The sequence below is a fragment of the Coenobita brevimanus genome, chromosome 47 (genome assembly GCF_032717465.1).
Source record: "Coenobita brevimanus isolate Jiangsu-jjx chromosome 47, ASM3271746v2, whole genome shotgun sequence".
NCBI classification, from domain to species: domain Eukaryota; kingdom Metazoa; phylum Arthropoda; class Malacostraca; order Decapoda; family Coenobitidae; genus Coenobita; species Coenobita brevimanus.
In genome coordinates, this window is record NC_137000.1 from 5,701,328 (window position 1) to 5,720,337 (window position 19,010).

The 19,010-nt window shown below is 41.3% G+C and overlaps 1 protein-coding gene across 1 annotated transcript in view; it reads right to left on the bottom strand.

Moving 5' to 3' along the window:
- Positions 1-19,010, bottom strand: part of Hel89B (histone acetyltransferase 1) — a 161,048-nt gene that overhangs the window by 45,000 nt on the left and 97,038 nt on the right. Inside the window, exons 19-22 of the mRNA XM_080271725.1 lie at positions 15,332-15,466; positions 7,720-7,956; positions 6,329-6,599; positions 970-1,205 (exon numbers count right to left, since the gene is read on the bottom strand). Of these exons, the coding sequence (XP_080127851.1) occupies positions 970-1,205; positions 6,329-6,599; positions 7,720-7,956; positions 15,332-15,466 (879 nt within the window). The remainder of the gene's footprint in view (positions 1-969; positions 1,206-6,328; positions 6,600-7,719; positions 7,957-15,331; positions 15,467-19,010) is intronic.

The window sequence follows — 19,010 nt, forward strand, 5'->3', positions numbered from 1 at the left end:
ATCAATCAGATATGAGTCAGGTGTGTTTTGGATGTGCATAGTTTTCTTTGTTAAAAAAAAGAAAAAAAAAAAAAAGTTAATGATGAAGGAGCAGTAAAATTCATGTTTTCGCCTTTAATGCAACGTGTGTGTGTGTGTGGGGGGGTGGAAAGCTTTGTGCCCGATGTTTATGAACTGACGGTCTTTGGTTGAGAAATTCAGATCTTATGATAGGTGAAGACAGTACAGGTTGACATACATGGTTAGGTAAGATAATTATGTGAGTTCAGTTCTTGTGAATTATACTGTCATACAAATTATACTGCTTGGCTGACGAGCTTATTATTCACGATTTCTGCATCCGTGTGAATCTGAGAAGTGAAAAATACACAATCACTCCATGCTGATGTCTTCTTTATTGCATTTTTTTTTCCTTTATTGTTGATGACTAATGGATTTCAAAAATAGCTTCACACTTTTTTTTTTTTTTTTTTTTTTTTTAAATAGAGCCAAAAGTGATTCTTGGCAAAATGTGCCTGATGCTGGGCGGCCATTATTCACATGTTGTTTACAGTGAGCTCTATAAAGGCTCAGTGGTTGTTTAGGTCAAAAGTTTTTCACTTGATTGGTAATGGGGACTTTCAAGAGGCTTAGCGGCAATCCTTGGTAATTAAAAATTTTATGAGGAGTATTAGGGGGCAAAACTAAACGGTTAGCTTAGGTTAGAATGCAGTATGCACTGATGTGTCCAGTTGGTGAGATCGTATCTAAACACACTGTCTTGGGTGTCTTAAGGCAGACATTTGTAATAATCTATATTTTTAAGAAAAATATAAGAACTTAACCCTCTATTTTAGATGTAAATATATGTCACATTTTAGCACGAATTTGATTTTGCATGAGGTTCTGTACAACCCATCTTGTGTTGTATGATGACTCTACTGTACAAAGAAAGAGGGTACCGCAATGAATACATTAGTGCATCCTCACCTGTTGGTATGAACGCAGTTCAGCATTGATGGGCACAGGCACTTTGTAATTTTCAATCTTGGTTGGATCAAGAAGTTTCTCCAGAAACTCCCTTTCTTTTTTCTTCTGTTCAACCAACTTGGCAGTCATGGATGGAGGGTCGGGAATACCACCCTCTAATGGCAGGAGACGGATCAGTGTGGCAAAGCAGTGGGTTGACATCATCCGCACGCTGCTATCAGGGTCACTCATACGACCTGGTATTACACATTCTACAGTAATTCTTCATCATCATCATAATTATCCTGATCTCTTTTTTCAACCTAAAGGTTGAGTGATGCAGAGTTCAGAAACTGAGAAAAGAGAGAGGGAAAAAAAATGACTGAGGGAGAAGTTATCAACAATTTACCCAATACCATTTCTCAACAGTAAAACTACATCACCAAAGGTCTAATACCACTTAAACAAAAAGACTTGCCATAATTTCTGTCTCTACCATGTAATTACTTTGTCTTCTATGGCACACACACCTCCTTTCATATATTTCCCTATCTTGTTCTAAATCTACCAAACTCTCAATTTCTAATAATCCATTTAAGCTACATACAGTACATGATGCTACCCAAAACATCCCGACATTTAAAGGCGGAGTGGAAACCAATTGTCGTACAGTGTGTGAATGCTAGGTGGCAGTGCATGCACCGTTTGTTTGAAAGTGTGTCAAGCGGCATTGTGCTGGGTGGATGCATTCACTGCATATGTCTGTTTTTTATCGTTGTGTTTGGGTTGGTTTGCAAATTCTGTGATCTCAAAAATGGACAACATGAAAGAGAAACATGTGTGAATCATGTTTTGTGTAAAACTCCAGAAGAATGCAACAGAAACTCATAATATGTAAAAACAAGCATTTGGTGACAATGCTTTTGGGGTTACACAAACTTATGACTGGTTTAAGCATTTTAAAAACAGACGGTAGGTGAGGGCGCTCACCATCCACTCACTCGATGTAGTGCTGCTCTCGTGTTCCTGTCCTTTCCTCTCTTTCTTCCTTCCTCTTCTGTCTTTCTTTCCTTCATTCTTTCCTCTTCATTCTGTCTTGGGGTGACTCTACATTAAGTGACAACCAAATGGTTCCCTGTACACCAGGAAATCATTTACTATGATGGGTGGTAACCATATAACCAAATCACGCCACCTGGTGGTTTAGTGGGTATTAAAGAGCTCCAGCCAGATTGAGCTGGTGCAGGTTTATATCCAGGGGGATAGTTGAGGTTTACTGCTCACGTAAAGCTACTCAGCGATGAGTGAGGCTGGTCACTCTCATCTTAAATGTCAGGACCAACTTGCCTAGCCCCGGGCTCCTATACTTCTCATGGGGCAACGCAGGATTTGATGATGATGATGAACATCAACAGATAAAAATGCATGTTCTGGTCACCATTTCACCAGTTCAGCTCCTGACAATGTGGCCAAAGTTCACACAACCATCCTCGAAGATCGCAGGAGGACAATCCACGATGTTTGTGACTGTTAGACTATCGTATGGAACTTCCCAAAGCATTTTGCCAAGCGACTCTGACATGAGACAATCACCACCAAGTCTGTTCTGAGGCTCCTGACTATTGAGCAAAAGGAGTACCACATGGAGATCTGCATGGAGCTCAAGGAAATGGCCAGAAATTATTCTAACTTCCTCTCAAGTGTCATTACTGACGAAAGCTGGGTTTATGGGTACAACTTGGAAACCAAACAACAATTATCGCAGTGGAAGAGCCCAACTTCGCCCTGACCAAACAAGGTACGTCAGGTCAAGAGTAATGTGAAGTCAATGCTCGTTATTTTCTTTGACATGGAGGACAATGTTCATGGGGAATTCGTTCCATAAGAAGACCATCAATTCAAAGTTCTACTGTGATGTTTTGAGATGGCTCCAGGAGGACGCGAGGCATAAATGCCCAGACAAGTGGCACACAAACAAATGAGTGCTTCACCATGACAATGCACCTGTGCACAGAGCCCTTGCTTTCAGTAGTTTTTGGTATGAAAAAACATGCCAGTTGTCCCCTACCCCCTATATTCACCAGATTTAGCCCCCTGTGACTTTTTCCTCTTTCTGAAAATGAAAATCCAGCTGAATGGACAAAGATTTGACACCAATGAGGAGCTCCTCAATGGAGTGGAGAGGTATATGAGAGAGGGGAATGTGAGTTGGGAGCAGGGCAGTGAAATGGCAGGGGACAGGGCGACGTGGAGGTGATTTGTTTGTGGTCACCCCATAAGGAATTAAGGCATCTGGCAATAGATACATAGATAGATAGAGGAGCTCCTGGAGGAATCACAGAAAGTCCTAAACAAACTTATGCTTAAGGACTTCCAGAATGTGTTTTGATCATGGGAAAAGCTCTGGGATCAATGTCTGCATGCCCAAGGAAAATACTTTGAAGAGGATGGTGGTGATTGGGATTTGATGTAAGTTTTTTCCCTTCTTTAGTCAAATTTTGGGAACTTTTGGGTAGCACCTTGTACCTTCTCCTAACATAGCTCTACCTTTCTGTTTACACCATTTGTTCAAATCCATCCCAAAATATTTATATAGCTAGTTCTATTCTTCCATCACATCAGCCTCCACAACAAATTCTTAAATAATTTGATCATTCAACTATATTTCCCTCTGTCAATGAATAAGCATTTCAGGGTTAACTTGTTTCAAACACTGTCCTTACCATTTTATATCAATTTATCTATCTATCTATCTATCATCATCATCATCTATATATATATTATATATATATATATATACTGTATATATATATATATATATATATATATATATATATATATATATATAGATATATATATATATATATACGTTTGTGTGAAGCTGCAGAGCGTGGTGAATGTTTTTGGCGTATCCGATGGAGCCACGATTCCGGGGGCTTGACTGAGAAGTGAAGGGAGGCGTGGCCCATTTGATTGGGCAAATTTGGGCTGTCTGGACATTGCTACTCCTCACCCTGCCCTTGGGTGGGAAACGAGGTCTAGATGATGATGATGATATGTATATACATCCACCACAAATTGACTTAGGACCTACACACACACAATTGCTATGGGAAAGTTGTCTGTCTTTGTTTTGTGTTTCCACCTCTACCAAGTGAATTTGGGGGGCAAGAAGTAACTGGCAACTCCTTTGGTGTTGGCGGGAGGTGATGAAACACTCAGCACGTCAGTGCTTGCCCAGAAGCGAGAGTGAGAGTATATGTTCCCATCGCTCCGAGCATGCACCTCCCTCTTTTTTCGTATGCATTACTGTTTGCCCTGTTATTTTCCTAGAGTCGAGTTATAATGCCTGGAAAGTACTGCTCAAGGGATGAGAGTGGTCCATACCATTGCATGGAGGCAGGATAATGTCCCTATCAACACGATTTGTGAACATACTGAATGCACAAAGTTGACCATCATGAAGATTCTTGTTGCAGTGCGTGGCCTGCCACCTGATGTCATACCAGAGCACAAACATGGCAGTGGAATGAAGAGGACGACTTCCAGAGGTACAGCACAGATACGCTTCTGAAAAGGGAGGTAATAAAGAATCTTCGACCGACAGCAGCACAATTGAAGAGAATGCATCCCCAGCTGTTACAAGACGTCTCAATTCGAACTATCCAACACCGCTTGCTGAAGGAGCTGCATTTGCCAAGCCGCACTGCAGCCAAGAAATCGCTTCCCACTGACCGCATGAAGAAGCAAAGCATTCAGTTTGCCAAGAAGTATGCACACTGGACATCGGATGAGGAGAAAAGTTGTTTTCTGATGAAAGCACATTTCAAGTGTTCCAGGTGTGTTTTGCCAAGGTTCATCGTCCTGCCTCCCGCTGTCGATATGACCCTGCTTACATGGTGCCGACTGTTAATCACCCACAATCAGTAACGGTATAGGAGTTTTTCTCAGGTGAAATGGAAAGGAGAGGCCTCTACTTTCTTCTTAAGAACTTGATGATGAATAATGACTGGTATATTCAAGTCCTGAAAGATCACTTGTTAAACTTTTTTGCTATTCATGGGTGCAACTTTTCATGCACGATTCAGCTGTCACAAGTCAAGAAAGGCGACAAAATGGCTTCAGGGTAATCGGACTGAGGTCCTCGACTGGCCTGTCAACAGTCCAGATCTAAATCTGATAGAAAACTGCAGGGCAAAGATGAAGAAAATTATGGCAGAGAAGAAGACACCCAATCCCAACAACTTCAAGACTGAACGGACAAATGTTTGGTGAAAAGATGTGTCCTTAGATTACTTTAGAGATCTAGGTGATTCCATGCCAAAACACATCCAACTGGTCCTGAAAAACAAGGGAAACATGATTTCATATTAATGAATGACATTTCATGAACAAACATTGTGATATACTATGATTTCTGTGTTTTTTAATACCTTGTGGGAGGAGGTCCTAAGTCAATTTGAGGTAGCGGTATATAAATAAATAAATAAATAAATAAATATATATATATATATATATATATATATATATATATGCAAACTAACCACAGGAGAAATGAAAGGAGCGACAGTGAGTACTTTCGTAATATATGAAAGTACAGTACTCACTGTCGCTCCTTTCATTTCTCCTGTGGTTAGTTTGCATACATATCTTCATGGTGAAGTGAAGTCTCTGCATATATATATATATATATATATATATATATATATAAAGTGGTGGGTGGGAGCGCTCACCATCCACTCACTCGATGTAGTGCTGCTGTTGGGTGTCTGCCCTTTCCTCTCCTCCATCCTTCTTTCCTCCCATCCTCTTCTGTCTTTCTTTCCTTCATTCTTTCCTTGTCCTTTTGCCTACGGGTGACTTTACACTCCCTCTTCTGTCTTTCTTTCCTTCATTCTTTCCTCTTCCTTCTGCCTGTGGGTGACTCTACACTGAGTAACAAGCCAAATGGTTTCCTGAACACCAGGAAACCATTTACTATGCTGGATGGTAACCATATAACCAAATATTGGCACCTGGTGGTTTAGTGGGTAATTATTGCACTCCAACCGGATTGAGCCAGTGAAGGTTTATATCCAAGGGATGGTTGGGGTTGATTGTTCACATAATGCCACTCAGGGATGAGTGAGGCTGGTCACTCTCATCTTAAATGTCGGGACCAACTGCCTAGCCCCGGGCTCCTATGCTCCTCATGGGGTAATGTAGGATTGGATGATGGATGGATGGACGGATATATATATACCTGCATATATATATACAGTATATATATATATATAGGGATTAATCATACACCAATGCAGTGCGTCAGTGCTGGAAAAAACAATGTAATAAAGAGTTTTAAGCATATCACAAGTGGTTTTTTTAAAAATCCTGCACCTACCTAACAAAGGCACAATTAGGAGGACAATGTAAGGCACAATGTTGAAGCCCAGACGATCAATGACTGCAAATATGCTCTCAGAGGCTCCTTGGCGTACACAAGTGTCACTGTGTAGTGCTGACAGGGTCGGAACTAAGCTCTCCACTAGATGGGTCACAGTAGGCCCAGGCAGAACACACGCCAAGGCACCTAGGACACGTGTTGCCATATGCCGTACTGCAGTGTACGGGTGGTACAGCCAGTGCTCCAGCACATACAACTGCCTCTCTAGCTGAAGCAGGTAAACAATTTAAATTACATGCAAGAATGTTGCTAAACTTAAAAAAAGAACACTGAATTAATTTGCAGGGATTCTTTATAAAATAAATACATAAAACTCAATTACTGGCAGTATGTTAGCTCTTAAACAGGCAAAATTCTATTATTTATGAACTTACAGTGCTATTTCATATTTCACAAAAAATTACATGAAATGTAGAAAACTACATAACTAAATGAGGCAATGAGTAGAATAACCTTTTGTCCACCACAGCAGCCATTTTGGAGTTAAGTACACCAACGTATTCCCCAAACTCTCTTCTACTAGTACAATAACGAATCAGGTGAAAAAACGCCCCCAACAAGGGTGAAAATCCCATTTTATAGAGGGTACTGACTGTCCGTGCTGGACACGAAGGTGTTTATACCCTGCTAGGTGGACATTAGGTCCATTTTTGCCTTAATAATCCAATCAGAAAATCGTTGTGGCTTAGCATTGTCTTCCCCTGGTCCTGAACCTTGGAAACCAACATCAGGCTCAGTTATTCCACTGGTGTTAAGGTCGATTTTTCTTATGTATTCACGTTCTGACACGCATCTATTGTGCTCCATGTGGGGGAAGTCCCAGAATGCTAGTACTGTAATAAGCACTCGAGCCCCACAGGCCACCACGGACAGATTTTCTTAATTATATTTTATTTTTTTTTGTTGGTTTTGTGCTATATTAATGGATACTGTGAAAGTACATGCATACATCGTAAGGTTCGCTTGCAATAACACACATTTTTGGGAAAATGCAGTTCATTGTTGTCAGGAAAGAGGAGAAAGATGCTGTTAATATATTGTTCTTTCAAAATGCCATTGATTTACATACTCTAACATGCAAGCAGATGTTTTCAGCTACATTTGAAAAAAAAATTCACCAGCATATCTTTATCGGTTGAAAAAATGTGGCATTTTGAAAGTACACAAACTTTAACAGCATTTTTCCCCATTTTCTATATTTGGCGCAAAAGAGGTTATTCCACTCAGCGCCTCAAATAAAAACAAACATATCAAATTGTACTACACAGTGAGATCTGAATGAAATGGTCATGAAGTTTCAGCCACAATGCAACAAAACATTACTGTACCTGAGCAATCAGTTTGCAGTGAAGTGAAGGTACCACCACTTCCAGCAACTGCAGCCAATTAACAGCCTCCTGTGACTTCTCAGGAGTTGGGTTATCATCAGGAGGTGTAGAGAAGGGGTCAATGATCATGGACCACAGGTGAGGCATCTTCTGAGGTAACTCTTCACCAAAGTATTGGACGATGCTCTGCAGGGCTACTGTGCACCCTCGCCTTTGGATCTCTGCCAGACGTTGATTCTGGAAAAATTAAAATGACGAAGTCATTTCCCACTTGCAAACATATCAGAAGTGACACTTTGATGAAGATGTCAAAATTAAAATGACGAAGTCATTTCCCACTTGCAAACACATCAGAAGTGACACTTTGATGAAGATGTCTCTTACTTAACTCCATTACTAGAGATTATCATTCATCCAACATCCAATACTTTTTCACCCCATCAGGAGTACAAAGGCTCAAGGCTAAACTACTCAGTCCATATATTTAAGGCAAGGGTGACTCATTATTTTCCACTGCATGGCAGAACATGAGTAATAAACTTCATCCACCTCTCAGAGGTAAACTACTATAAGCCACATCTGACTGAAGTGCCTTAATCCACAAGAGCACCAAGCATCCATTTGGTTACACCATTACCACAAAACAGTTTGGCTTGTTACACATTTTAAAACCAAATGAAGGTACCTGTAGAATTAAATGAAATGAGCGGACGGTGGGCATAGCCATCTATGAAACATTACAAATGGTATGAAACAAGTCTTAAATATATAACCTTGCAATGCAGTGAAGGCTAAAAACAGTAACTGCCACAATCATATTACCCCCATTGAAATGCAGAGGCCTGATGCTAGGCTACCACAGCAAAGAATATTTTAGAGCAGATAGTATGCCCATCCTTCTCATTATAAAATTATCTCCAGTAACCTCTTGGAGATTTGAACCTATGTGCAAGAAGGACAATCATTATTCTGGCTGGCATTATAAATAACCTAACAGTTCATGGTTAGCTATAAAATCTGTGCACTGGTAAAGTGCTCAAGAAACTTTCCTGTAGAGGAATATGAGAAAAAGGATGCCTTTGGCTAAGTGGCCAGAAGCAGGTTTCTTTATACTGATTTTTGTTTTTCTTCAATACAAGATTTTGTTGGTACAGTAACCTGCCAGAAACACAGCTGTTACTTGAGACACCAATGTACAGTAAACTCTTAATTATCCGTTGTAATTCAGCCAGGCCCTATGCTGAATAAAGTGAAATGCCGGATATAGCAAGGTAACCCCCCATTAGCTCAACATTTGGTGTCAAGCCCAGTCCTGTATTGTGTTACCGTCGGTCTCAACCCTCTATCCTAAAAGCTTTCCCTTAAGAAAAAGATGAAAACTAAGCATAAAATACAATACAGTACAGTACAGTAATATTGTAAAGTACAATGTCAGTTAACTGGGAAGCTTGGGGGATTCACCTTCCTGGTTACTTATTTCTCCCAGACTTTTGATATATACAATACGCTTATAAATAGGCTATATCATTCCAGAATATACAGTACCAATCGTATCCAGGGCCACACAAACAATTCCATTTGAAACACAACCTCCTCTTAAACACACCCCATGGATGTAACACATGTGATTGGAGTGTCTTGCAGTTGTGCAAACTGCACACAGTGTGTTCCTTTTGTTAAACGTTACAGTATTTGTTATTTTATTCATAAAACATGGAAAAGTAAACTAAAAAAATAAATCTTCAGCATTTATTGATGAACTGATGATTTGGAAGAGGAGATGTACAGCAGAATTACCATGATATCCTTGCTTACAGTTGTGTATACAGCCGAGGACTGCTAATTTATTCCTCACCTAACTGCCATCACTTCATCCCTCACTCGCCATTCAGCTTTTTTGCAGATAATACAGTAAATATGTACAAATTGCATGGAAAAATAAACTAATGAAATAAATCTTCAGCATTCATTTGTGAACTAATTAGGAAAGAAGTGTTGTACAGCAGACTTATCATGACTCCCCTCCTCACTGTTGTGTATACAGCCGTGGCCCACCAATTTATTCCCCACCTGACTACCGTCACTCCAACTCTCACACGCCACACAGCTGTTTTGCAGATAATACAGTAAATACTTATGAACTGCAAGCACAGTAGTTTTATCCAACCAAGCAAACCTTCATTTCTATCAGCTATATTTTATTTTCTCTGCCAGTGCAAATGTATTCTACGATGAATTTATACATCTTAGAATGCATGTGCACTGGCAGAGAAGATAAAATCTAGCTGACAGAAATTAAGGTTTGCTTTGCTGTATAAAATTACTGCAACTGAAACATGTACATTCTGATTGAATTATCTGCAAACCAGCTGACTGGCAAGTGAGGGGTGGAGCGACAGCAGTCATGAGAGGAATAAATTGGCGGGATGCAGCCGTATACACAAATGTGAGCATGGAAGTCATGACAGTTCTTTTTAAAACTTCTTTCCTAATTATCAGTTCACCAATAAATGCTCAAGATTTATTTCTTTAGTTTATTTTTCTATGCAATTCATACAAATTTATTGTACAACCTTATCTGCAAACCAGCTGAGTAACAAGTGAGGGGTGGAGTGATAGGAGTCAGGTGAGGAATAAATTGGCGCCACAACCGTGTAACTGCAAGCAAGGGAGTCATGATAAGTCTACTGTGCAACATTACTTTCCAAATCATCAATTCACCAATAAATGCTCAAGATTTATTTCTTTGGTTTATTTTTCCATGTTTTTTATGAATAATACTTAATGGAATGGACTTTCCATGATACTGTAGGCAGGCCGCAGTCGTATAACTGCGAGCAAGGGAGTCATGATAAGTCTACTGTACAACATTACTTTCCAAATCATCAGTTCACCAATAAATGCTCAAGATTGATTTCTTTTGTTAATTTTCCCATGTTTATATAAATAATATTTAATGGAATGGACTTTCCAAGACACTGTAAGATAATGGAAGCTCGCTGGTAGTTAGAACTGTTCATTAGGTAGAAAACATACGGGTACCACATTTTCCACCAATGAAGAACATGCCTTTTTTTCATTGGATTTATATGACTTGTTTTTCTCGACCCTCTATCCTATAAACCTTCCCATGAACAAAGGATGAAAATTAAACATAAAATACAATACAGTGTTGATACAGTACAGTAAAACCTCATTGTAACAGACTAACTGGGGCCCAAGCCATTCCAAAAAAGCAAAATTCTGATAAAAGTGACATCTAGACTTCTTAATGCTAACCCAGATTTTTTCTGATACAGTACAGTATATCAGAACTTAGTACGGATCGCACCAACGAATTTTAAACTGTTTTTACTACCAATGCAGTATCTTCCTGTATTATACATTCACTACAATAATCAAATGGTATAATATATATAATAATACTGTACAGGGATGTGTCATGTCTCCATGGCTGTTCAATCTGTACATGGATGGGGTAATAAAAGAGGTACAAGGTAGGGTAGTGGATGTTGGAGTGGCCCTGGCGAGAGAGGATAGTGTTTGGAAACTCCCTGTACTGTTGTTTGCAGATGATACTGTGTTGTTGAGTGAAGACGAAGGGGAGCTGCAAGGCTTGGTGGATGAGTTTGAGAGAGTGTGTAAGAAACGGAATCTAAAGGTGAATGTAGGGAAGAGTAAAGTGATGGTCTCTGAGAGAGGTGAAGTCAGTGAATGTACAGCGAGGTTGGATGGTGAGGAATTGGAAAATGTGAGTACGTTTAAGTACTTGGGTAGTGTGATGAGTAAGGATGGAGGTTTGGAGGGTGAAGTGCTTGAAAGGGTACAGCAGGGAAGAAAGGTTGCTGGTTCTTTGAAAGCAGTGATAAGAAACAGGGAAGTGAGCATGGAAGTGAAAAAGTTACTACATGACAGTATTGTGATACCAATTCTAACGTACGGAAGTGAAGCTTGGACGTTGTTGGAAGGACACAAGTCAAGAGTGAGAGCAGTGGAAATGAGTTATTTAAGAGGAGCCTGTGGAGTCACATGGAGAGACAGGCTGACGAATGAGGATATAAAGGAGCATTGTGGTGTTGATGTGGATGTGATAGAAAGCGTTATGAGGAACACACTGAGGTGGTCTGGCCATGTGGAGAGGATGGAGGGTGAAAGACTGACGAAGAGAGTGTATGTGAGTGAGGTGGAGGGGGAAAGAGGGAGGAGGAGGCCGAGGATGAGATGGAGAGATGGGGTGGAGAGGTATATGAGAGAGGGGGGTGTGAGTTGGGAGCAGGGGAGTGAAATGGCGGGGGACAGGGCGACTTGGAGGCGATTTGTTTGTGGCCACCCCAAACGGGATTGAGGCGTCTGGCAATAGATAGATAGAATACTGTACTGTACAATGATAAACAAGTCTTTTATTTACCTTATTATGGTGAGCATTGTTGAAGTGGTCAGGCAGTCCAGACCGATTCTAGCTTTACCGAACTTTTTCCAATATTAAGAATTTAGTCCGGTCGGCTCCTTTATTCCCATAAAAGTGAATTCCAGTCTACTGAAGTACATTATATCGGGGTTTTGCTGTATATGCATATAGGGACTGCTTAGTTAGGAATGCTAAAGCAGTGTGTGGTGTGGCAAGAGTAACAACAAAGAAGAAAGGTACGGCATGGTGGGATGAAGGGGTTAAGAGAGCAGTAAAGGGAAACAGGAAGAGGTGGCTAGAGTGGTTACAGGATAGGCATTCAACTGAAATAAGAACTGAATAAACTGGGAGCAAGAAGCACGAAAAGAGACTAGTGAAGAGGAAAAAGAAGGAGGTAAAAGATGATCTTGGAAGAAAAATCAATGCAACTACCCTAAATATAGGGGGTTGTTCTGGAAAGAGGTGCGGAAATGTAGAAAATGACAGCGTAAAGAAATGTGAAGGTGTGAAGGATGTAGGTGGCAGATTATTAACCCATGGGGATGAAGTAAGAACCAGACAGAAATAATATACTGAATGCCTAATGAATGAGAATGGAGAGAGCAGAGCCACTGTAAACATGACTGGTTTTGGGGGTGTGCAGAGAAGAAATGCAGTGCCAGGAAATGTGACACTCGCAAAGGTGAAGAACGCTGTGAAACTATTGAAAAATGGGAAAGCAGCTGGGGTTGATGAGGTGTATGCAGAGATGATTAAGTGTAGTGGAAACAGCAGAAAGAAGTGCTTGTTGAAGATATGTAAGAAGGCATGGGAGGGTGAAACTGTGCCAGCAGAGTGGAAAAAGGTTGTGACTTCCACTGTACAAAAATAAAGGTGAGCGAAGTGAGTGCAAGAATTATCGTGGCATAAGTTTACTGAGTGTGGTAGGGAAGATATATGTCAGAATTATAATAAACAAAGTAAGAAAGATATCAGAAGTTCTAGTGAGTGATGAACAAGGTGGCTTTAGGAGTGACAAAAGAAGTGTGGATCAAATATTTGCAGTCAGACGGATAGTGGAGAAGGCCTGTGAGAAAGACTAAAGGTGTTTATGGGTTTCATGGATATGTAAAAAGCATATGACAAAGTAGACAGAGAAGGATTGTGGAAGGTTTTGTGCATGTACGGTGTAGATGGTAAGCTGGTAGGTGCTGTCATGAGTTTATATGATGATAGTGAAGCATGTGTAAGGGTAAATGGGCATCTAAGTGAATGGTTCTCGACCATTGTGGTCATGAAACAAGGTTGTGTGATGTCCCCATGGTTGTTAATACATACATGGATGGGGTGATGAGACAAGTAAAAACACAAGTAATCGAGAGGGGGATGGCATTGGTAGTGAATGGTGATGGATGGAATATCTCATATTTGTTGTATGCTGATGATGCAGTACTAATTGCAAATACTGCACAAGAACCTGGTAGACTAGTGTAGTTTTGCTGATGTCTGTGAGTGTTGTACCTTGAGAGTAAATGTTGAAAAGAGTAAAGTAATGGTTACTGAGAGAGAAGGTGACTCCCAGTGTGATGTTACAGTGAATGGAGAGAGATTGGAATTGATGAGAGAGTTCAAATAACTGGGTACAGTGATAGAAAAGAAAGGTAAATGTGCAAAAGAAGTGGAAAGTAGAGTTACACAAGGAAGGGATGTAGCTGGTGCAATGAAGGCCTTGATAAGAAACAGAGGCTTAAGTGTTGCAGCTGCTCGAAGCTTACATGATGGAGTGATAGTGCCAACCTTAACATATGGATATGAGACTATGGTGTGGCATGAAAATGAAAAATCATGAGTGAGAGCAGTGGAGATGGGACTGCTGAGGAATGTATGTGGAGTACAGAGTGGATAGGATACAAAATAATGTGATTCGTCAAAGATGCGGGGTGAGGAAGTCTGTGGACACCAGAATCGAAGAGAGTGTATTGAGATGGTATGGTCATGTCGAGAGAATGGATAACAACAGAGTGGTGAAAAATGTATATCTGAGTGAATTTGAAGGTGGAAGGAGGCGAGGTAAGCCAAGGAGAAGGTGGAGATACGATGGATGAGTATGTGAGGAAGAGAGGTATGGAAGTCGGTGAGGCTAGGGAACTGACAAGAGACTGTGTTGGTTGGATGAATATTGTGAAGAGAAGTGCATGATCAGGGATTTGGCACCTTTTTTTAACATGACAGCATTTGGATTCACTATCAGATACATTTATGTGAAGCTACGGAACGTGGTGAATGTTTTTGATGTATCAGATAGAGCCAAGATTTTGGAGGCTTGAATCGTGAGTGAATGGAAGTATGACCCATTGGACTGGGCAAATTTGGGCTGTCTGGACATTGCTACTCCTCACCCTGCCATAAGGTGGGAAGGAGGTCTGGATGATGATGATGATACTGTATATAGTGTACTATGTATTCACCTAGTGTTGGCATCAGTGAAGGGTAGTGTTGTAAACCATGTTTTACAGTACAATGCACTTAATTCTATGTGATCTAGTGGCAGTAATTAAGTGTACCGTAATTTCAGAATCACAACAGAGCATTAGGCCATGAAGCACTTCAAGGCCACAAGCTTTGCAACAACAACATGCGAGGCATGGAAGCCCACAAAGTAAGTCACAGCATTAGAGTTTTCCCATGACGTCACAGCACTACGGTTCTGCCACTACATCATAGAACTAGGGTTTTGTCAGTAAGTAACAACACTAGGGTTTTGCCACCACATGGTCACAAGAGGAGAATGAATAGATGTCTTCACTGAACTAAATCCATTAAAAAAAAGAGAGTGCGATGGCAGGCTTGGCGTGCTGGGTAGGCCGCTCCTGAAATATTTTCTGATTGGCTGTTGCGTTGCAGGCATTCTCATTGGCTGGCACATTGTGAGGTTTTCCCAGATGTTGATTGGCTACCATGTACGAGCCAGTTGATTGGCTTCACCGTCGGATATTACACAGAACCGCCGGTTATTTCCCATTTCGGCACCAGATGTTGAAATAACTTTGCACAATACTGCTTTAACAGGGCTGAGCCAACAATGCCAGATGTTGCATAATTTTACCAGATACTGCTTTAACAGAGCCAAGCCAACAGCGCTGGAAACTGTGTTGGGCTGGATATTGCAACGACTGATAACTGAGAGTTTACTGTATATTGTAATATAAATGAAAACCTACTGACCTCACTCTCCAAAATGGCTTCGGTAACCTCTGCTGGATCTTCTCGTTTTGCATTGGCCGGTGGTCGCCCTGGGGGTCTGCCTGGGCCACGACCTGTCACTGATGAGTTCCGTCGCATCAGCTGGCATTCAGCACTCTGGGGACAAAACTACAGGTATCTCTATCTATCTATTGCCAGACACCTTAAGCTTGTCAGAGGTGGCTATAAACAAATTGCCCCCATGTCACCCTGCCCCCTGCCATTTCTTTGCCCCCTACCCAGCTTACAGCCCCCTCTCTCATATACCTCTCCACTCCATCCCTCCATCTCATCCTCATCCTCCCCTCCCTCTACCTCACTCACATACATTCTCCCCACCAGTCTCTCACTCTCCATCCTCTCCACATGGCCAAACTATCTCAATGTATTTCTCCAAACGCTTTATATCACCTCCACATCCACACCACAATGCTCCTTAATCTCCTCATTTGCCAGTCTGTCTCTCCGTGTAACTCCACAAGCTCCTCTCAAATAACTCATTTCCACTGCTCTCACTCTTGACTTGTGTCCTTCCAACAAAGTCCAAGATTCACTTCCATACGTTTGAGTTGGTATCACAATGCTATCATGCAGTGGCTTTTTTACTTCCATACTTACTTCCCTATATCTTATCACTGCTTTCAAAGAACCAGTAACTTATCATCTTTGTTGTTCCCTTTCATCCACTTCATCCTCCAAACTTCCATTCTTACTTATCACACTACCCAAGTACCTAAATGCACTCACATTTTCCATTTCCTCATCATCCAACCTAACTGTGCATTCAGTGACTTCATTTCTCTTGAGGACCATAACCTACATTCACCTTTATATTCCATTTCTTACACACTCTCCCAAACTCATTCATCATGCATTGCAGTTCCCCTTTGTCTTCACTTAACAATAGAGTATCATCTGGAAACAACGGTACGGGAAGTTTCCAAACGTTGCCCACTCTCATTAGGGCTGCTCCAACATCCACTACCCTACCTTGCATCTCTTTTATAACCCCATCCATATACAGACTGAACAACCATGGAGACATGACACAACCCTGTTTCAATCCAACATTCAGATAGAAAAATTCACTCAGTGCACATGCTGCAGCCTAAGCACCCTCATACATACTCTTCACGGCATTCAACAACTTCCAATTTACTCCAGATATTCTTAATATTTTCCACATTCCTTGCCTATCCACTCGGTCATATGCTATCTCCAAATTGATGAAGGCCACATACAACTTCTTTCCCTTCTCTAGAAATTTTCTCACTAAAGACCTATCCTTCATTCTTTCCTCATCCTCCTGCCTATGGGTGACTTTACACTCCCTCTTCTGTCATTCTTTCCTTCATTCTTTCCTCTTACTTCTACCTGTGGGTGACTCTACACTGAGTGCAAAGCCAAATGGTTACCTGTACATCAAGAAACCATTTACTACACTTGGTGGTAACCATATAACCAAATTTTGGCGCCTGGTGGTTTAGTGGGTAATTATGGCACTCCACTCGGATTGAGCTGGTGAAGGTTTACATCCAAGGGGTGGTTGGGGTTTATTGCTCATGTAATGCCACTCAGGGATGAGTGCGGCTGGTCACTCTCATCTTAAATGTCAGGACCAACTTGCCAAGCCCCGGGCTCCCACGCTCCTCATGGAGCAACGTAGGATTGGATGATGGATGGATGGAGGAAGACCTAAGGATGAATATCTGATCTACACAACCTTTTCCCTTCCTAACACCTCCCTGTTCTTCTCCAACTCCTCTGTTATTTCCCTAACTCTGTCAAAAAGTATCCTAACATATACTTTCCTATTACACTAAAAAGACAAATGCCCCTGTGACTGCCACACACTTCTTTTTCCCTTTTCCTTTTGTACGGGGGGAAAATAATACCTGATTTCCAATCCTTCTGGACTGTACCTTCCTCACAAGCCAACCTGCACATCTTCCATATTCATTCTACTACTATCTCTCCCCCATGCTTCATCATTTCACCACATATTCCATCAATTCCAGGAGCTTTCCCCATTTTGTCACTCTTCAGTACTTCCACTACTTCCATCCTACTGATCTCTTCCTCCCTCCTCAGCCCCGTCCTTCTCCCAGCCATTTCCCAGCCACTTATACTTGCATTACTTTCATTCTCTGTGCTTAACAGCTCCTTAACGTGTTCTTTCCATCTGCTCACGCTTTCTCCCTTATCCACTATCAAATCACCATTTATATCTTTCACTCCTCTACTAACTTATTTATCACCCTGTCTAACTCTCTTTTCCTCCTTCCAGAACATTTTCTTGCATTCCCTCCACTCTATACTCAAATTCCTTTCAAATTTCTCAATCATTCTCTTCTTACTCTCTCTCACCGATCTTTTCACCTCAATCTTCCTCTCTACATATAACTCTCTCTTCCGTCTCTCAACTTCCTCCATCTGCTTTCTACTGTATATGCTCTCTTCTTTTATATCACAGCTTGCCTTACCTGTTCATTCCAGCATGCTATTCCTTGCACCCCCTTTTGTCTTCTCTTCACCCCACACACCACCTCACATGCTGCACTGATTTCACCTGTGAATATCTTGCACACACCTTCCACCTCCCCCACCTGCTCTAAATCATATTTATCCAATTGCTCCTCTACTTCTCTCTTATATTCTGCCATTTTCCTATTCTCTTGCAACCTTTCTACCCTCCTTGTATAGACTTCTTTCTCCTGTCCTTCCTTCCTTCTATTCCTCCATTGCCTTGAACCTTGACTTTCACCATCACCAAGTGGTGGTCAGAAAGTCCACTTCCCCAACCTCAGTATGCTCTTGCATCCATTACATATCTTCTCATTCTGTCATCCATACTCACATAATCAGTCATTGCCCTCCATTCACTCAGTTCAACATTCACCCTTCTCAAACCTCGCCACATATACCTGTGTATCATTTTGTGCCTAAAGAGGGTATTGGCTATCACCAACCCCCTCCCAGCACAAATTTCCACTACAGCACTGCCATTCTCATCCACTTCTACAGGCACACCCCAATCACCAACTGAGCCATCCACCTTTGCATTCTCTACTTTCCATTCACATCTCTAATAAAAAATACTCTCTCATTCCTTTCAAACTTTTCCATGCACACTTCCCCATTTGCCCAGAACTCTTTAACCCTGCTTGCTCGATCTTGCATTGGCGCATACACATGCACACAATTGCCCACATTTATATTCCTACTTTCAATCTTACCAACACAATCCTTGAACCAACTGATCAATAAATCTTATATTCTCCTTCCAAATCTTGCACAAAACAATACATACACCCTCCTTTGCCCTCTTCAACATTCACACCCCTTACATTCCAAGTTGCAATTTGTACCATGTCCTTTGTCCGGCCCTTTGTCGTCACCTGTTTGTGTGTCCTGGTCCAAGGCTTCTTGTTTGCATTTTTGGTTAGTTGTTTTCCGGGAAGGGGCACTAACCCTCCACCAACCCACATGAGGCACTAACCCTCCACCAACCCACAAGATGATATGCAGTGAACAGTTGTTAGTTGGTTATAAGGTTACCACCTGGCATATTAAATAATTTCCTGTTTACAGGATATCATTTGGCTTATCACTCAATGTACAGTCACCCTGAAATAGAGTACTGCTACATCGAGTGAGTGGA